A 21,572-nucleotide genomic window follows, 5' to 3' on the forward strand; every position below is an offset into this window, starting at 1 on the left:
ACGACATACGCGTTCCATGGATTTTTGCACTTTCGAATTTCCGATAAAAATCCGCGCTGCAAGGGTGGCGAATTTTTCCCAAATTTCTAAATATGCCACGCGAAATCCGACTAACGCTACCGACGGACGATCGAAGCAGGGGGAAGCTTGTTAAGCTGCGCGAACGTGCGAAGCGCGGCAAAAACCGGTGACATCGACTGAGCCATCGCTCGTTTAACCGCTTACTGCTCTGTACAGGCGTTAGATACGCCGATTAATCAAAGCACGCTTTCCTCTTTAACGCAACGCGGTTCTAATTTTCCAGATCGTGCGATTACGGAGCAGCGTTTTCGTAAATGCGTTGCGAGTAGCTTGCTAGTAGATTCGCGCAGAAACGAACAGAGAAAAGGCGATCGTCTTTGCAGTGTTACCTGGAGAAGATGTTAGTAGGTCGTCCGAAAAGTTTCTTTCGTTTCATAAGGAAATAATGGACGCACATTTTCCGTTTCATCGAATTACGTACGATCCATTTTGTTCTATCAAAATACAGATCACAACGTTCGACAGATTAGGTTTCACGTTTGTACAAAGATGCATCGTTGTAAAAGACGCGTCTGTAAACGAAAGACACTTTTCGGACGATCTGATGCAAGTCAAAGTAGGCGACAAGAGAGTAAAAGCTAGCTCGCGCTAACTCTGACGAACGCCGGAAGTTGTTCGCAACATGCGCGTATTCTATTGGGTTGGCAACTAAGCGATCGCGGTTTTTGTCAATACCACGCCTAACGACAAAATCCGCGATCATTTAGTTGCCAACCCCACGACGAGTGGGACGAACGAATTTTCCTTCTACTCACCCTGTCCTGAATCCTGACGTTTTCCTGACCTCTCTTCAGGTTAGGAGCCCGCAGGACCTTGCTCGTAACTGGTGGTTCCATCATGGTGGCAGGCGTTGCTCTCTCGTCAGGAGTTCATCCCTGAAGGAAGCTCGATTCTCTCATTCCATGTTCTGCAAGCAAGAGAGAGAGACACGCGATGGAAGATTGCCAAACGCCGATGCAAAGATAGGAATTTGCGTTGCGTGAAAAATCGGTGTCACCATCTGCTAGTCGATCGGCGATAAACGGCCGGTCGTTGGGCGAAAGTAAGAGTAAAGGTGGACGACGCGCGCTCGCGTCTCTCGATCGTGGCAGATCGAGACCTACGCGAATTCCAGCTCGACCGGTACAGCTGGTGGTTGCAAACGCGAGGAATGGATAACGGTATGCGCCGCAGTTAACGGAAGATAATGCACGAGCAGGTATAAGGAGCTAGCTCGTCGGAGGGATTCCTCGAATATCGACCTCGCCTCTCTCCATTTCCCTCGGTAACGCCTCCGCCGAGTCGGCGATCGCCTCGCCACGCACGGCTCTCCGACGTTCGTCTACGACGACGACGACGACACGGCTTTCCGATCTCCAGACCCGTCGATCCGATCGATCGATTTTTCCGGCGCGATAGCGTCGACCGTGAACCGCAAGGAACGTTCCAGCGTACAGAGATTGGCAGAAGGCACGCGAGTATGGCTTCCACCGACGACAGAAAGCAGTTTATCGTGACACGAAATCGATAAAGCGCGATACTAATCCGCCTTTTCTCGGAGCAGCGTCGCCAGGTGTACCCGGCGATCACCGACCGACCGAGAATTCTCCGAACGCGAATCGTCCGTTCGCGTGGATTCGCAAAGCGGGTCGCTTAAATTTCGTTTGAACGCGCGGTAACGCGATCGGAAAAAATTAAGTAGAACTGGACGAATCAGTGAAAAGAAGGTTGGCGGAGCGAATATAAGACGGGAGACGTACGATGGCCGAAATACGAGATGGAAAGAGTAGAAGAAGGTAATAAAAAGCGCGTGATAACGTGTCGGCTCGTACCGAGGCAATTACCGGCGGTGTCCCGAGGTACGCGTAGCCGGCTTCGTTGTCGCAAGGATTTATGAGCTGCAAAGGCAGGCTGCGAGAAGACGGGAGCCGATGTCGGGTCCGGGCATCGTTAAACGCGTCTTTAACAGACCGCTGATGAGGTTTGTCCATTAATACGTATCCGATGTCGTGACTGGGGATGCTGCTCGACCGATGAGAAGGACTTGGCCCGCGGCCAAATATTCGAAAATCGAGGAGACGAGGAGCCTGCGGTATTTCGCCGGGATCGGGTATCGTCGGTTCGATGAAAGTCACGCCCCGTCAAACTCTCCACTCCGTTACTCGCGCGCACACTCCACGAAACCACCGCTTCCTCCAAGAATCGCCGATTTTTCCCCATTCGATCGTCCCAGCTGTGTTCCCTTTTTCCCCTCGATGCCCCATCGCACGATCTTTTTTTCTCTCTCTCTCTTTCTCGCGAGTCCACGGTCCAAGGGTAAGACTTGGCGCGGCTGTATATCCCAGAGATAACGAGTTACGAACCCGCTATTTTATTCGTACGTTTGGCAGCGAGTCAAAAAATCTCCGTTTGCCGGACGAGCGAAAAGCCGAGAGGAGACTGGGCGGTTTCTATCGCGACCCGCGCGAGGATATACGAGACACGCGCTCGTCTCACGGTATACAAATTGCACGCCCCGTATGCTGCAAAGCAGCACGAAACGCGCGTTACGAAACTAGAACGTAATAGGGAAGATACGGCGAGTCGCTGAAACGTTTCACGCTTCGTTTCTTATTGCCTCTTAAAATGCGAACGTTCCAATCATAAGCAATAACGTAAACGGATGGCTTCCGGTTGCCCTTGTTGTCCACGAATTCAGGGTGGAGCAGCTAACGAGGAAGCACCGACGCGACCCTCGTCTTCTAACGTCATCGAAATCCGCCGTCATTGAAATGCGTTCCACGTGGTAAATGGTGCATCACCCGAGTATCTATTCTTTTCGTTCGCAAGACAGGCTCTTGTACTAGATACGAACGAACCTAATACTTACTCGATTCACTAGCTCAAGTAATGGCGGTCTATTAATTTCGACGGTAGCGGCACGCATAACGTTTAGCGCGCGAGAAGGACGATGCCACTTCCGTTTCACCGTCATCCATCCGCCTTCTTCTATCGATTACGCGCTATCATCGATAACGAAAAAGATCGGGGAAACCCGTTTCTAGCCGTTCGTACGTGGCGAATTATGTAAAATAGTAGGCGACCGTGGCGAACAGACGCGCGCAACAGCGTGGAACGACCAACAGATTCGAAACGAGAAACGGACGCGCCCCGGTTCCACGAGCCCAGAGATTATTTCGCAATGAAGGAGTCCGCGCGACTCCTCGTTACGAGTCCCACGACGCTTAGTTAACGCGGCAGACGCACAACTGGTAAGATTACTTCACGATCCGGAACCGTAGATATCTCAGGAAAGTGGTTACGTTTCGTTTGCGTTTTCACCGGCGAGAAATCGCGTTCCTCCACCGGCATAGGACCAAGCAAATCCAACGACGTCGTCGCGGATCGAAGAGATTTTTCTTTTTCACGGAGGAGATTAACGATTTTTCTCGTTTTGCGCGAAATAAAGCGGTAAAAATTTGTACCGCGACTCGACTTGATCGTCGACCTCTTCGAAACGTAGGACGAGAAGAGCGTAGTATTGCGGCGATTTTAATTACCAAAGACAATGTTCGTCGGCCTAATTCGCCAATCGGTCCCGCATTAGCACGGGTTTTGGCAAGTTTCCATTAGCGCTACGGCTAGTCGGTCGACCGCTTTGCGAAGCCTTTCGAACCAGCACCGTTACACGACCAACGACGAAGAAACATTCGTCTTACGCGGAATCGAACTCTCGATCCGGCGAAATTGTCTGGCAATCGCTTGCCGATTTCCGTTGCATCGAGATGTAAATCGAATCGCGAGCGAAACTCGAAACGCGATGCCATGTAAAGATATCGGAACGTCAAATGGTAATTAACCGCTGCACGCATTAATTTCGCGTTAAACGTTGCGTACGATGATGTTCGCCATTGTACGCGAAGAAACGAACGTAGGCAACACGAGATACATTTTTCCGGCCCGTTAATCCCATTCATAGCGTCGCGAGATTGCTTCGAGTGGCTTTTCCCGAAGAGGACGTCGTACGCGTCGTCGGTAGATCGAAGTACTCCACGCTCTTCGAGGCTCCGTTCTTTTCGTCACCTCCGGTTGCTGCGTGTTCGTGAAAAGGTATGTCCAACAAACAGCAACTTGGGGAAAGATTTCGTCGCTGGAGCATCGCTCCTCGGGAACAAGAGGAGACTCTTTCGAGAAACGGGAACGCCGACGAGAAGTTGCTTCGATGGAGACGTAAAACCGGAAAAATCGTGTTCGCGGAGAAAAGCTGCGACCCGAGGGAGAAAAGTTTCGTCGCTCGAAACGTTCTTCACCCTCGGCCAGATATTTCGCGCAACCGGCCGAGGTCCGTCCGCCTATTTCCAAGCCCCTACGCGCGTATTCAAAGGGATCTGCTTTAAAAGATTCTCGCTGCGGATAAGCAGAAGCCGCGCGAGATTCCACGGGTGCAAAAATAGCCGACGCGAGCACGCACTTTGAATGAGTTTTATCGAAAAAGAAAGTTACTCGTCGCGCGTACGATAACGTGACATAACTTTAGCTAAATATAGAGGTAACGCGGCGAGCGCACGGAGTATTTCTTGCGTGCATTTACGTAAGAAAGACGGCACACGAACGAGACGACGAAGGGGCAGCGTGCGGTAACCGTGGTATCTCGTCGCCTTCGCTCCCGCTGAATGGTTAACGATCGACGACGAGCCAGCTTCGTCTCGGCTCCGATCTTCCGCGTCCCGGCGACGAGCGTATTTTCACGGAACGAGTTTCGAAGAACGCCGAGGTACTGGCGGCAGAGGAACTGCTGCGAATGCTGCGGTGCATGGGTGCGGGAGATCGCTCGTGGAGGCTTTCACCGTTCTCCGGAACCGGAAGCAGCTAACCTAATTCGCCCGCGCGCGGGTCTTCTTCTTATCGGTTGCGTGAGCGACGAAACATCGTCTAAACGCGGTCAATTCGAGTAGAACGAACCTGGCTCGTCTCCGAGTCTCGTCTACCGTTCAAACCGACGTCCGTGTCTCCCCCGCGGATCGTTTTCGATGTCACGCGTCCAACCACTTTGGTATCGTGCGGCAGTAACGTCGTATTTCGAGCGACCTCCCTCTCGTTTCGGTTCGATTTACGATATCTCTCTGGATGGTTTTCGAGCGGATAAACCGTAGAGAAACGAAGCGTGAATCTCGGTCGAGCACGATTTACCATCGCATCGTGGATTTCGTGCAACGTCGCAAACTCACTAAACTCACTATCCAGCTCTTCTGCTGTCAGCGGTACGTACGTACGGTCGAACGTCGCGATGCAAGCGTGGGAATCGTAATGACCTAGAGCCAGGGAAGGTACGATGAATTACGGAATGCCAGGTCGTCTCGCGTACGTGCGTGGTATCGAGTCGAGTCGTCGATGACTAGGAAAATTACCCAACCTACGCGACTCTCGATATAATCGAAGTGTTTGCCGTGGAGGTCGGCTTCCAGATCTCTTCGAGAAGTTTCCAGTTGCTTTTCGAACTCGAGAGAAGGAAAGGGACAATCGGAATAGGCAGCCCATTTACCGGTCTATCTTTCGTCCGGGGGAAAAATTCGAGGAAATGAAGAGTTTAGGGGAAATAGGTCACAGCCGGAAGGTAGGTCCACCGTCGTTCGATCGCGGTGTATCTTTTCGGCGTTGGCTCGAAAAGACTTCGCGAAGCACCAGGAGAAAAGAGTAAACGAAACACGGGTAAACGAATCGGAAATCGACTTAGCCGCGCCGCCAAAGAATCCGGACGAAACGGAATCCAACGACTTTTCAACGATTTAACCGCGTTTTATTACGCGCGTTGAAGATATCGCGCTGAAATCGAGCGCGTCTCGCCTGCGCCCTGCCGACAGAAGCACGAAAAACGTGCTTTACATAACAATTCCGAGATATCGAGCGACGCGCTATCACCGCTGGCACGTCTGAGATAACGTGCCGTCTATCTTTCGTTCGTTGTACCTGACAATAAGATAAGAAACGTTTTAATCCGTCGACAACCTGTTCGAGTCACTTTACGAGCTCGTGTCACGTACGACGGAGCGGACAGTCCAAGTAGGGCTCTTGCTCGTTCGCGACAACCGTTTCCGTGTACTTTTACGCGAGTATGCTTTTCCCATAGAGGAAGTCGCGCGTCGATGGAGAACAGAGAAAGAGAAAAACGTCGTACGACACCGAAGACGCGCGCTGGTTTAGCGCGATTCGTGAGAAAATCGTGATTCGATCTCGCTACCACGTTGCGTCGAGCGAGCATCCTTCGTCCGGCCTTGAACTGGAAATTTTACGAGCTGGTAATCCGTCGTGGCAATTTACGACGCGACTGCAACCCAGTGAACACCCACGTTTGGTTAAACTTTAATCGTCGGTGCTCTTGAACGGCCGAGCGGCGCGTCTACTCGCCCGATTCCACTTCGTTCCACGACATTTGCCCGAAACGCGAGCCAGCCATTGCCCGAGAAACGACCGCTCGCTCTTCTATTTCCCACGAGAAACACGTAGAGGAACGCGCGTAACGTAACATTCGATGGTCGTACGATCAGCGTCGCCGATGGTTGTTATTCGGAATATTTAGATCCGTGTCCGAGGCCGAATCTATCGGCAACGTGACGAATAAGGCGAAGGATCCGAGAATAATCTGCATTCCCTTTTCGCCGAGCAGCGATTCACGGAAAGCTTTCACTTTCATTCAACCCACCAATTACGGGACAATGCGAAATAAATTACGTCGCGCGTTGAATTAATTTGTTGCCCGTTGATCCATCGTATAATTAATTGGATAATGTTTCCCATCGATCAAGCATCGTATCCTGGGCCGATTCCATAATCGATAAGCCGTTTCCAGCGACCTTTTACGGGCTACGCGTTTCGCAACGAAGAACATTTAGGGGAAAACGATAGCGGTTTTGCGCTTGGGCTGAACTACGGAACACCCGGACGATTCCGTTCGTCGACGAGAAGTCGTTTCGCGACGTTTTATTTTCGGTCAGACGGCCCGGCGGGCCACGCGGTTTTCCGCTCGAAGCGAAGAAGAGGATCGAAATTGGCGAAAAACTGGCACGAGAAAAAGATTCGAGGTATTTCTCGACTGTCCGTTTATCCGGCCAAGTCGATGTATCTTTCTGTCACGCATTGTCACCGGCGATAAATATTAAATACACGCGTGATCGCGCACGTGCGATATCCAACGTCCTCTCCCTTTTCTGCGTTTCACTGCGTTCTTTGCTCCCGCGGACTAATCGCCTAACGCGACATTTTCCACGCTTCCATGGTCGTCTTTCTTCTTTTTCTTTCTTTGCTACCAATTTTACGCGTTGGAGTAACGTTTTTGCCGTCGATTCGGAAACTGGGTTTGTTTAAAGGTCCGCCGCGTAATACGTAACAAATTAGCGAACGCGGCATTGGCGAAGAAACCACCGTGCTACAAAAAGGTAGCCATTCGCATGGCTGACTGTCACTGCCAAGGTCTCATAGGGGAGACCGATTGCCAGTCCAGTGGCTAAACTACTCGGTTAACTCGGGCCTTTGATCCGCCACTCTACTCTGCTCTAATTTGTACGACGTCCGTGCGTTTATTCGCTAGTGAAAATTCCAGCGTTCCTACGCAGCCGCGTAATTTGTACCTCGAGAAATAGAAGTAAGCTAATCGGAAGAGAATCGTCAAAACGGATCTACCTACTTACGTCGTCGTCGTCGTGGTCTTTCAAAAAGATTCCGAACGTTCGAGATACATCGAGTATACTTGGACGCCTCGGTGGTATCGTTCGAAGAATAAACGCGGCGATAACGCGGCAGCAAAGGTGCGAAGGTAATCGCGCGTTCCGCTACCGTCGACGATGATCGATACCATTATCTGCGAGCAAACACGCACGGTTTTGCTCGGCCGGTTCGTTGACCCGTGCGACGAGAGGAGCGCGCGCGGACGCGAGTGAATGCGAGTGAACGCGGAACAAAGAATCGCGGGAGAGTGGCGGGCGCGATGGCTCGAGCTTCGGAAAAACGAGACGTAGATGCGTACGACGGTCGCACAGTTTGTCACTGCCAAGGTCCCGCAGGATGCACGACGAGCGAAGCGGTGGCGGTAGCGACGGTAGCACAAGCTATCCGGTTAGCCGACCAAGCGCACCCGCTCGTCGCTGCCTCGACGATGACCGGTCGGTGTTGCGCCGAGCGGCCGCATTGTCAGAGGCGGGACGAGACGAGGAACGTGACCCGCGAGCCAACCATCCGCTGTGCCACTCTGCGCCTACCTCTTCGTCTCGACCATCTCGCGGTTAAAATAACCGCGAGGTGAAAAGTAGCGAACAGCTTCGACGAGTACGGACCGTCCACCGATAGAATCCTACGCGCGATTTCATCGCGCGGCTGCTGCGACCTCGACCGAGCTCTCTGTTATCGTTCCGCGTACCGTGACAGACTCGACCGGTTGAGTCACGGAGGACGACGACGGTCGAGAAACAGCGAATACGTTTACACGGAGGAGGAATCTTCAACAAAACGGCGATCCGTACGCTAAGCGGTTCGCACCGCGGTTGCATCGACGAGTGCGCCAGAGATACGAGCGAACAGCTCGACGATCGAGAGGTCGCGTTTCGATCATTATGCGAGCGACGAGTAGGCATTCGCAGGCAGCCGTCACTCCAGACTACGCTCTCTGCGTCCTATCCTCGAGACGCAACGACCTTTCGATCGGCTTTATTGCTCGCTATTACGACGATCTATATCGATTTGATCTCGCTCGGATATTTTAAGAACCAATTGCTTCGTTGTACGTTGTTCGGCTAAAGCTTGATAAATACGACGATAATCGACGATTAATCGTTGGCAATCTCGTTTGGTCAAGCATCGCGGTCAACTCCAACACATCGATTTCTACGATAATTAACTTACACGATTGGGCGACCGTTAAATGTAAAAGGCCAGGATTATAAAATTTCATCAAATTTTCATACGAAGTTTTAAATAGTTACTTGAACTGCACTAAGCTCTCGAATCCCGTGAATTTTTGTATTCCGTATTTCACCGTTTTTTTTTTCTTTTTTTTACAGATCATCGAAACTCTTTTACGAAACACTCTCCTTTTCAGTTTCGACCACATCGATATAATAAATAGGATAGGCGAAGTAAGCAATGACAATGAGGTAGAGACTTTTTTCTTTGGTCCTCTGCTATCCAAGGATTTAGGTCTTTGACCTAAAAAGTTGTACTTTACGCATGGAAAAATCGCGATCTCGACTGTTGGATCTTCTTAGCGTTTTTTTTTTTTTTTTTTGTATTATCTCGTATCGCGTTTTAAAACATTTCCGCGAGGCTATTTGTCTGCTTATGTTTTCGTATATTCTCAGCGTTAAACGGATTTCCCCGTTTTTTCGAATAAATTAAATTAGATTAAAAAGTAAATTAAATTTCTAATTGAAGACGCATTACCGTAGCAATCTCCTCTGCGCGCCGTCTTTTAAAGAAACGATTAATTTCTATGGTCTGCATCAATTACACCAGTACGTACGTGCATGTACGTGTAAGTACATACGTATGTATATTCCTAGAATGTAACGTAGCTTTCAGTGAAAATATGCTTTTCAACGATTCGCGCTCATTAGCATACTTCCTTTACCTTGGCGCGTACAATCGGTTAACGCTCTGATTAATAGGAAAATGATAGACGGCTTTTGCTTCGTTCCGAAACGATCACCTTCCTTTCGATTCCTCTTCCAGGGTGTTTGCTATATTTTCTGCCTTCCTTTTTTCTTTTTTTTCTCGACTAGCCTGGCGTTTCAACGACGTTCGACGAATCGCTCGGCGACCGTTCCGCGAGCAGATTCCACCAAGATATTTTTCATCGCGATATCGATAATTCTGACTAATAATAATGACGCGTGTCGTTAAAGAATCAAGGACGTACACGGCTGCAATAACGTAGTTGGAAAGATAAGGCACAACCTCTAAGACCTAATAAGGAGAGAAACAAGAGAATACAAGAAAACGTGCTTCCATCTGGAACAAAAGTCACGTAGAAATGCTTAACGCTTCAGCGCAGCGCGTCCACGTAGCTGTTCCTACGCTGCTTCTGATCCAAACTACGATTACACACACGCCACGGATATTCCCGATCGGCCGAATTTCCACGATCGCTTCGTCTCGAACGAGGTCAGCGTCGAACCTCTGCCACGCTTTGACCGAACGAGAAATTGGAATTTTACCATCTGCTTGGGAACCGCTTAAAATTCTACCGTTCAAATAAACCAGTCGGAAACGCCAACATATATATATATATATAGGGGGAGAAAGAGTTAATTTTCACGAGGCGCGTTCAAACTTCCCGTTGATGGAAAACCAAACAGAGTAGGGGGAACCTGGGTCGGATCTCCGAGTCAGTGCCGGTGAATCGCGCGAGTCCGTCTAAAGACAGCTTTCAAAAAAACTGTGCTTGCCGACCAAACTCGGTCTTCCTTTTCATCGAGCGGAGACGCGATCTTTCGTATCTCGCCGAGAAGTGTTTGCTGAGCAAAGATTACGATAAAGCCGACGGAGTTGAAGCAACTCGGTAAAATGTTGACGTTGCCCCGTTGCACCGAACCAGCGCGCTTCTTTTCAGTTCTCGGCTAACGAGTTAAACGCGATAGCGCTCTGCCTCGTTGCTGACGACGATAAGTAAATTAGAGGGCGGCACGGCCTGAACAAACGTTCCAACGATCCTATCGATACGCGACGCGAGAATCGCCTAATTTCTATTCGCACGAAGGACGAAGGATAATAAGAGGAAGGGACGAGGTGCGATAAATTTTCGGCAGACAACGAATAAGATAATTATGGTGATATTAGCTGGTCCTATTTCTGTAAATCTCTCGTTACAGACGTCGAGGATATTCGGCAGGAATTTCTAATAGTGGCAACCACGGTAGATATCGTAGTTAGGTTTAATTCCCGCGCTTACGACGATATTATTAGGATATCATACTGCATAGACGAATCACGCGCGACATCGCGTTGGTACATAAAATTCTCAAAGCTTTCGTAACTTGCACGTCGATCGTGCATTTAGTCCCCATAAATCGTGCCCTCGAGAAGAATGCGAAATTACTTGCTGTTAAACGCCGAGCAACATAAGCAAACGGCTTATGGCTATCACAGCTGTTTTAATAGGGCGATAAATTTCGCCAAGTCCGCCCATCGCAAGCTGATACATTTAGTCAACTTACGGAACATCCACGGATTCTCTTTAAAAGCAGATTTTCATAACTTTTCTATTCTGACTCATAATTTCATACCTTGGCTTCCTTTTCCAAGTTGCTACTGTTACTTCTTTTTCTATTTTTACCATCTTTCCCTTACGTTCTATCTTTTATTCGTCTCTAAAAGAATTTCTCTTTTCCCGTGAAACTAACAAATAAATAGATAAGTAAATAGTTCGTAATACAAGTTGAATATCCAGGAGAAGATGTACGCGCGTATATTCGTTCATAAAAAAATGATCTCCGGGAGTACTCGATCGTCTGGGGAAAACCATAAGAAAATTGGCACTTTACGATGTCTGGGGGTTGCCGTCTGCGAAAAGATACGCGCGCAGCAACGAAAGGGCGAAGCTGGAATCGCGATATATTATTTAAACGCGAGACGAATTATTTGGCCCTGCTGTAAAAATGTTACGAGCCTGAGCAGACAAATAAATTTTTCACGAGCGGACGCGACCAGCCACTGCGGAGGAATATAAACCAACGAATTATCGACCAGTTTTCTCCGACCCTTCCATCTTTCCTTCCTGCCTTTTCCTCGCTTCCTCGTACCCTTCTCTCTCCTCTTTCCGCCACCCCGGCTCGGCCTTTCAACCGTCCCATCTCCTTACGCCATCCGTTACGTTGTCTCCGAAGCGAGGTCGTTCGCGGATCGATCGTATTTTCTTTTTTTAATTAAACCGCACCGGAACAACGTTTACAGGCGACAGTCCGATCTTTAAACTTTACGTTTTCTCGCCTATTAACTTCACGCGCGACCTTTACTTAACGGCCTCCTCCTCGTCTTTCGTTCAACCTTATCGTCAATGCGCGCGTAGAAATACGTTTTTAATGGGCGTTTTAAAAGGTCTCGTTAACGCGACGCGCATAAAATGCCCAGATATCGATCCTCCTATTCCGTATGACTCGCTCTCGTCAAACAAATCCGGGGATGACAAATCCAGGGATGACAAATCCGGGGATGACAAATCCCATGCAAAACAACAGGTCGTTACGAAATTTAGATAAGGGATGCAATGAGTCACGAGTCGCGAGATAAGGAATCGCGATAATCTTAATCGATCTTAAAGATAGTGAGATAAGCACGAACAGATAGAATCGTCGATACCGATCTGTAGCTCGGGGCATCGTTTTAGAAAATTCATCTCGAGAGAAACGAGACGCACGAACCTTGCCAGACGTTCGTTCCAACGAGACACGTCGAACGATAACATCGGTTTTTCGATTAATTCGATAGACCTTCGCGCGGTCGACACGAAAACGCGATTCCCTTGCAAATATAATTATCGACTCCCGAACATCGTCCCGGTATAACGAATCTATCATCTATCTCTTAAATGTAAGGCTATCGATCGGCTGACAGACTCGTTTAATATCTTACGCAAATTCGATTTTTACATCGTTACTCGTCTTCCTAGAAATTCTACTCTCTTTAAACCCGACTATCATCCAACCAATTGTCTTTGTAGGTTGTAATGTTAACAACTGATAAGCAGTTTCGTACTATCAACCGACTTCTTCTCTAAATGTTTAGCTTCGTTCAAACTATCGACTTGCAACACGATCCGCAATCGTTAAACGTCAGTCATCTTGCGATATTCTTTTTCTCCTTTCTCGTTTATCCAAACTTTGACTGCCACGTTTGGTCATTGGTGACCGGAGCGCTTGAACTTCTTGCAATTGCAAAAATTTTATGAAAATTAACAATTAGGGAATTTCGAATATAACCGATAAATAGAAGATACTTTGAAACAAAAAGTGCTCCATTGAGCAATTAAATATTTTTATTAGAACATCGACAAAAAAAAAAGAAATGAGAACAAATCTTGCAGCTACCTTTGAGGAACAATCTACGAATATTATTATAAACACAGCTTAGAAAATAATCGTGAATGCCGCTTTATAATCATATAATTGAAGTTAAAAGTGTGCACATACCTTGCTGTTATACAGGGTGGTTGGTAACTGGTGGTACAAGCGTAAAGGGGGTGATTCTACGCGAAAGAAGAAGTCGAAAATATGGAATAAAAATTTGAAAATTTAAAAATTTAAAAATTTAAAAATTTAAAAATTTAAAAATTTAAAAATTTAAAAATTTGAAAATTTAAAAATTTGAAAATTTGAAAATTTAAAAAATTTTTTAAATTTTTAAAATAACGTCAATCGAGACAACGATCTACAGTGAGATCCGTTACAACGAGACGCGATAAAGTGCACGCGTACCGACCGAAAATTCAAAGTCGATTTTCTCGCAAACAAAGCCTCGAACGACAAATTTTTATTCCATATTTTCGACTTCTTTTTTCGCGTAGAATCACCCCCTTTCCGCTTGTACCACCTGTTACCAACCACCCTGTATAATTGAAGTTAGAAGTGTGCACATACCTTAGTGTTATATATAGAACGAGCAAATACCGTTCGCTAATATCTTCTACACGTTACAGCAATATATTATGCACGTTTTGCTTGCGACAAAATACCGAATGCGTATGGTTTGTTGAAATAAACGACGCCTTGTTATAATATGTCGCTATCAACTGCTACCAAGGCGCCACGGTGGTCACCCGTGACCATCAATAAAATAAACGGTCCATTGGAGAAAAATGTCGTCTTACATCGTCGATTTATTATCATTTTGCTCATTGGCAGACGTTCCAACATGAGCGCGCAGAGTAAAATGATGCTACATAAAGCCATATTAAAACCTGCTTGGACCTACGGGATCCAACTATGGGGAACCGCGAGCAATTCCAACATAGAAATTCTTCAACGATTCTAATCGAAAACTCTAAGATCCTTAATAGATGCACTTTGGTATGTTACCAACGAAACGATAAATCGCGACCTCAAGATACCTACAGTTAAAGAAAAAATATTCAAATTCAGCAGTAGATACGACATAAGAATTAACAACCACCAAAACCACCAGTTACTCGATTACTTGACACGACGGATCAGATCCGCAGGCTAAAAAGACATTACCCTGTAGATTTAAACATTAGATTCAGCTAGCATCAAACATACGATGATCATTTATTATTCACGGTATAGTACCACGCCAGAATAATTTTATTGAGATATGTATAATTTTATGTGCTAGACCAGGTCAGTGTGTGGAAGTGTGCGTGTGCGCGGTGTCTCGAAAACGAACGAACGTAAATTGTTCGGTCGGTTAACAGTCGGCTATGGAAGAAAGTGCCGAGACGCGTGCAAGTGTGTATCGATGAATATCTTTGAAATCGTTTATCAAATAAATATATAACCATTCTAATATAAATCCCAAGCGTAAATTTAGCGTTCCTATACCGTTATTTCGGCTATTGAGATCGAAAATTCTCGATAAATTTACTTGTAATTCTCAATGAGAATCGATTGTAAACTACTTCCAAATAAAAAGAAAAAATTATACGCTTTGAATGATAAAAATACTCCCGTGGCGTGCCGAGCGAAACATGTAATTTTGGCGTGACAGTCAAAGTGTTAAACGCCAGTCGTAAATATCATCTTACGATTTTCTCTTTCTCCTTTCCCAACTATCTAATACCACTTGTTATCTAATATCGTAATTTCCGTTTTCTTTTCCAACTCCGGCATTTACGGTACTCTCTCGTAATACGTGTCCACCACGCGTACAAAAGAATTCTCCCTGCAGTTAGTTACAAAGAAAAATTATTATCGCGAAATGAGCTTTTTCGATTGCCTCGCGGGCACGCACCACTTAACTGGTCGAAGGAGAAAACTTCGAGACGACGGGACAATCGTTGGCGAGAAGACGCGAATCCGCGAGGAACCCGGTGTATCGAGGACGACGCGCGTAACGTGTCGCGGATTCGGATTTCCTGTTCACCTTGCAAGAAATACTTAGAGCAGCGGCGCATTCTTGAAAACTGACGGCAAGCTTCTCGGAAGGAAGGACTCGCGACGGACGAAATCTCTCGCGTACCACCGATTACGAATCCGAATTCGTATTAATCGCTCGACGATCGAGATTTTCGGAATCGATGACTCGAAAACGAGCGAGAAAGGAGTGACCACATCGATGAATCGTTCGCGCCTCTAGCGGTTAAACGTCATCGGGAACACCGTCTTGTCGCGGCCCAACTTCCGAGCAGTTTACGAGGTCGTTCGTACGTCGTGAATACGAGTTGATGCAGCTGTAATTCGCGTGACAGACCAGCGAGAACGCAAAGGTTATCCAGCCAAACGTATATAGTCGTAAGCCACACACGCGGTTTAAAATCCAAGCGGCGTTGGATTAATCCGTTAGAGAAGCAGGTCAGGACTGGCCTAAAGCGGAATCTCAACGTTGATAAAGCTTCGGATTTTAACGGACGAGCCGCGAGGTAGGAGAAACTTGCGGATATAGAAATCTGCTATCGAGTTGCACGGCAGGAGACCGCGGGACGAGTTATCAAAGTTTTATCGAGATATCGCGCGCGGCAAGCCTTTCAGGGAATCGCGAAGAAACGTATACGATGAAACGCGCGTATTCGGTCGACCTTGCTCGTCCAGAGAATGGTTTCGTTGTGCTGTTTCCTCTTGGCGTATCGGACGCGAGCCTACCGCGTCGCGTTGGCGTTGCAAAATCTTCCACGGGACGAAAAAACGTGACTTTTTCTTCCGATCGCGGTCGTTTCGTCTTTCTCTACGCGTCGGAGCCATTCTACACGACGCTCTCTATCCTTTTACCTGCGGCAAGAAACGACCAGAAGGAACACGCGCGGCTCGAAATGGAACAAAAGAGCGGACTTATCGACGTAAACGTTCGCTCTACTTTAGATAAAGAACGGATATACCGGTTTCAGGCCGAACGAACGTCGCGCAATTATCGCGTAACGTTCGGTCACGTTTCGTGCCGCGGCTAAGGAAAGTTCGACGCGATCGTTGGCCGGCAATTTGTAAATACAACGACGCGTCTCGCTGGTAGCGATCTGCGCGATGTAACGGGCGGCGTATCGTACGACCGATCGACGTTCGATCCGCAACTTTGCTGCAAGTGTTCGTCCTGTTAGGTAACCGGAGATCGACGATACGCTGAATTATCTCGTTACGTTCCTTTTTCGTTCGCTCGTGCGTGTACTGGTTCGAGCGTGCGTGAGAAACGTGAATGAAACGGAAACTCCGGTGGTGGATGGATCGACGACCGGAGAATCGGCTATTAAAAAAGCGGCGAAGAGAACTAGGTATCCGAGCGAATTACGCGACTAAACGGCCGAGCCAAGTTCACGAAGAATTATAGAGGAAGGATGGCGCGTTACACGATGATGAGACGGTTTTTATCGAATCGCGCGATCTCGTCGGGATTTATTTTTTCTTTCCGACAACGTCGCTTACGGTAAGCCGAACGCTAAGAAAACAAGCAACGATTCGCCCGAAGAGATTGCACGCGCCGTTTAACGGCCACTGTCGTGTTCCCACTGCCATTAACTCGCTCGCGATTTCTTGCCGCGCGAGATTACGATCTTGGCCGTGTTCCCTTTTTTGCCCTTCGTTTCTTCGTTTTGCTCGTCTCGCGCGTCGAGTTAGCGCCCCGTTCCTTGCAAACGAAGTTTTTAGCTTCTAATGGAATCTCCGACGCGGCAGTTACGCCACGATCGAGCGACCACGCTGCTGCTACTACCGCGTCTAGCGTAACACGGTAGAGGATTCGACGAAGGTAAATCCCGAGAACCGTCTCGAGCTGGTCTGCGTCGACTCTGCTCGCGTATCCTTCGTTTCACGGTAAATGCTACTAAACTCCGCGACAGCGCCAACGGTCGACGATCACGATACGCGTGCCGGGAGTTTGCGTTACGGCGAGGCCGAGGTCGCCAGGGGAAAAGCAAAACCTCGCTCGCATCCTTTGATATTGCGAAACGTTTGACTATCGGCGCGTCGTGAACCGGTTTCGCTCTAGATGCAGCACCGGGATTAAACTGAAAATTCTGCGTGACCGCGCTAAACGGACGTCGAAAATGGCAGTAAAAGGAGTGCCACTAAAAATGACTCGTTTCGACGGGCTGGGTGAAAGGAGATTAAGCGGTATAAAGGCTGGCACGAGTGCCGTCGTAGTTCGTGGCGGTGAGTAGCACTCGACACCGGCGACGTACGCACCTGGAAATAGCTGCAGCGTTAAATAACACCGTTTGCTCGCTACACGTGCCCGTACGCACACGTTGTCTCCAACGTCCTGACCCAACCATCCAATCTCGGCCGCTTCTCCTTTTCTTTCCATTTTATTTCCGATACGATCTTTTCGCTTCGACAGGTTCTTCGTCTATTTTCCAGCCGCCTCTCTCCTCTTCGTACGTCCTTTCGTTCTTTCTCGCGAGACAGAAGAAAACAGTACGACGGTAAGATACAACTACATAGTACATAAATAGTGCATAGTAGTGGAATTAGCTGACCCGTTTCCAGCGACCGAAGACGATTCCGTTGTGCCCAAGACCGGTCACGCTCGGATCTCGACGATTCGAAGCGTCTGGTTCGTTGTGCAAATCTCGCCAAATATAGAATGCAATCCTTTGTTTCGCTCGCGAGATACAAAATTCCTTCAACGTTATGCGATATTGCCGCTCGGTATCGCGTCGCTGACAGATTCGAAAATGCCGCTTTGTCCGAGATTCTCGCTCGAACGAATGCCGACATCCATACAAGATTATACGTTTGTTATTCGTTCGTCCGTTAATCGATAAGCGGGTCGTATTCGTTCGTACGCAAACGAAGGTCCTGGTCGCCTCGAAAAGGTGTCCTGGCTTGCATCGGAACCGAAAACGCAGCGTCGAAACGACGAAAGGCGTAAAGGGAGAAAGACGTTTAAACGTTCGCCGTGATTTACGTCGAGCCTTTAATTAACGTCACCCTTTTTTTTTTTACACGCCATCAACCCGTTGCTGTTTCCTCGAAATAGCACAGCAACCTGGGCCGTCTGTGTTCCCCGGTTAAACCGACCAAATTTGTTTACGAATTTCCATCTCTGTTTTCGATTCCATCGACGTTTCGTCCAACGTCTAAGTTACGACGTACAGCTTTATCGCCTGCATCTGCGTTAATTAACGTTGGTCGCGTAAATCGCGTGCCTCCAACCATCGAACGTGCAACGCAAACGTAGAAACGTTGGAAATGGTTCGGAAATCCTTGATCGACGATCGTTTCCGCGTAAACGTAAATGCACGCGTGTATCTCAGCGGACGATCTCGCTGCGACCGTGCGTCTTTCCTATTACGAACAACAAAGAGTTATCGCAACGACAAAGAAATATCGGAGCGAAATCGCTCGTGGAAACGTGGCTCGCGTGCATTCAGGACGAAGGTGTCGGAACGAGACACGCGCATACGCGACGAAACAGCGATTAGTCGCGCTCGATAACGTTCCAATTATCGAAACGAAAGAAAAACAGAGTGGAAACGAGCGCGAGTTTTTCCTCGACGCGCGATGCCAGCTATTTTCGATCAGAGTCCACGCGAACCCGCGTCTTACGGAATAAATCTACAAACAGTGGGGAGCAAGGAGCGGGATTACGCCAGACTTTGAACGTATAAACGAGTCGACGGGACGGTTTACGCGGTTCGAAACTAACCATTCCGCAAAAATCTGACCAATAACATTTACCGCTGCCAGAGTAACGAGGTACTCGTCTCTCGCGCGAAGATACGTACGAAGATGCTCGTATCCGTAAAATGCGCGCATTTATCGAGAAACGTACGACCTATCGATGGAAGCGCGGATATTTCGGACGTCCTCTTTCGTGTCGATCGTTTCGCCCCGATTTACGTTTTCCTGCGCTGCGTACGTCGTCGCGCGGTTGTTGCTGGACGCGCGTAAAAAGTGTGCGTTAGGGCCAGCATTGCTCAGCCAGGACGCGTCGCCGAAGAGTACGGAGAAAATCGAGACGTGCGTGTCGAGCGTTCCTCGTCGTCCGTCGATACGTCGCGCTCGATAGGTCGAAAACCGTTAAAAAGCTTTCGTATTCTTTCGACGCGCGTGATCGCGCGACCCCTCGCTAAGTAAGTTCTGCGGCGCGTGAAACACGATTTTTATGGGCCGACTGCCCAAACGAAACGTATCGGCCGACTAAAGTTTCCGTTTTCTGGACGCTGACGCGTAACTTTAGACTTTAGACGAAACAACGACAGGCCGAGGTCTCGCGACGCCACGTCTCGCACCGTGTTGGAGCGACTGTGTAGTAGTGTCACGTGTCGTACAGCGAACGAGGCGTTTAGCAGCGAGAGTAGGAAACGCGAAAGGTTTCGCTTGTTGGTCCCCGGAGGACGAATCGCTAAACGTAAAAAATTCAGCGTTTCGAGCGACGGTACAAAGCGAGGCGGTCGTGTCACCGTTTCGGCTCGCTGGCGTCTTAAACGCTGAATCCCATCGAGCGGCTCGAGGAGGAGGGAGGTCGACTCGACTTTGACAAGATCGTCGGGTTCGCCGACTCAGCATAACCGAGAAACCATAAATGACGATAAGAGCGCGCGCGGAGGAAGCGAAGAGGTGACCGGATATCGAACGACGTGGACGGACGGTATCGACGGACAGACGGGCGAATAGAAAGGGTGAATGGATCGAGAGAGAAGAAACGAGGGTCGAGGGAGACGTAGGCATGGCAACCACATCACCAACCAACCAGCCAACCATCCATCCATCCATCCATCCATCCCCCTGGCGAGCGTACGCTCGAGCCATCCAGTTTACAGCGTATCGCGAGTGTCGAGAAATCTGACACGGACCCACGCTAAAAATACGCGGCCTGTTTATACGGGAGCGTGTGTACACACCTATGCGGCGCACGCACGGTGAACCTGGAAGCGCTGCTGCAACGCGGGTCGTTTCACGATTCCGCGATTCCCCGTTTTCTGTTTTCCTCGTCCTGTGCCTCTCGTCGCGTTTCGTCTCCCTTCCCTTTCGTTGCAGGTCGCACGGAGAAACGCGCGTTAACGTTACGCGTCAACCCGCTGCGTTTTTACGGCCGGCACGCTGCGACGCAGCGGCGAACGTTTTACGACGAGCACGCGTGTGTTCACGGTTATTCACCTCGACGAACCGATAGCTTCTCCTCGCGGCCGTCGCGGATCACCGAGTTTCGCGAAATATCGAACGCAACCTGCTGTTTCTTCGCGCGACGCTTCTCGGCGACGCGCTATACGCCGCTTTCTGCCAGTCGCCGGATTAAAAATAATGCACCCCAAGCTTTAAACGTCCCGCGGAAAACGTACGAGCTGCGTGAAAAATCGTCTGGCCGTTTCGCTCGCCCGTCGACGATGCCGATGGGACGATCCGCGAGTCAGCGGAATGTGCACGCCGCTAGAAAAGCTGCCAGTAGAGGGGAGCGATTCGTTCGTCGCTGGCAAAGCAAAGAGAAAAGACTGCGTACGAGTATTTCGAAGCGTCGGAGGTGGAGTTCGATTCCACCGGGGAAAGGATCAAATCGTAACTCAAAATCGAAATACTCGCGCTGTCCGCTGTGCACAGTGCGTACGACGAAGAGCGATTTATTGGCGCAAAAACGAGGAACAAACAAGGACGCAGCGGATTTATCGTCTCGACGACTACTCGAGCGATTTCGGTGCTGCTGTCGCGCGGAGCGGAGACGAGACGAACGAACAAATAGCAAGGACGTCGAGGAAAAAGGAACGACGAAAACTTTCACGGAGAAATGAAATAATTTCGCCAACGAAGACCTATCGGCGAAGCGTGCACGATTCTAACGAAAACGAACAACGGATTTTAACCGCGTCGACTTTGCAGCTTCCCGACGATATATCGCGAGAAATCGTAACGATCTACGTTCGGCCGCCGGTCTGGAACCATCCTTCGAGTTGCTCCGCTTCGATGTTACGATTAATTTCGCTGAAACGAGAAAAGTACTCTGGCGTCAGTCTCGTTCGCGAGAAGACGAGTGTTCGTGGTGCGAAGAAACCGCGAGTTGATGCACGGGAAGAGCGGCGGAGCGAACGATCGGCGCAGAAATTTTTGCATGTCGCTTCACGCATGGACGAGTCATCGCGCAATAAAAGAATTCTCGGGCTTTCCCGTTTCTTCCGGTTGACGGTCGCTCATTGTTTCTTCGGCGAAACGCGCTTTGCCAAGATTTACCTCGCTCTTTTATTCCTTTGCAGCGCCTCGCTCGCGAACAAAACGTTTCTTACGACTGTGAAATCGACGTAAACGACTTTCGTCGCGTTCTACCTACGAACGTAACGTTACTCCACAGGATCGTTACGTTGTCGGAATATACCGCGTGCAGTTTAATCGGAACGATCCGCGACCGATGGAGCGTACCGCGGTTCCGTAAGTCTGCGGGCCGCGCCAACGAATCGC

The 21,572-nt window shown here is 48.9% G+C and overlaps 1 protein-coding gene across 7 annotated transcripts in view; it reads right to left on the bottom strand.

Annotated features, from left to right (window-relative positions):
* LOC117241663 (mitogen-activated protein kinase-binding protein 1) overlaps positions 1–21,572 on the bottom strand; it is a 79,694-nt gene that overhangs the window by 49,191 nt on the left and 8,931 nt on the right. For 5 of the 7 annotated variants that reach the window (XM_033507615.1, XM_033507617.1, XM_033507614.1 and 2 more), the window contains exon 2: positions 837–988. In XM_033507615.1, coding sequence (XP_033363506.1) covers positions 837–920 — 84 coding nt within the window. In that variant the 5' untranslated portion in view covers positions 921–988. Of the gene's footprint in view, positions 1–836; positions 989–21,572 lie in introns of those variants that run through there. The other 2 variants (XM_033507620.1, XM_033507618.1) reach the window with 1 other exon arrangement.

Source organism: Bombus vosnesenskii, unplaced genomic scaffold (genome assembly GCF_011952255.1).
Source record: "Bombus vosnesenskii isolate JDL3184/JDL3185 unplaced genomic scaffold, Bvos_JDL3184-5_v1.1 scf7180000016261, whole genome shotgun sequence".
In the NCBI taxonomy this organism is placed as follows: domain Eukaryota; kingdom Metazoa; phylum Arthropoda; class Insecta; order Hymenoptera; family Apidae; genus Bombus; species Bombus vosnesenskii.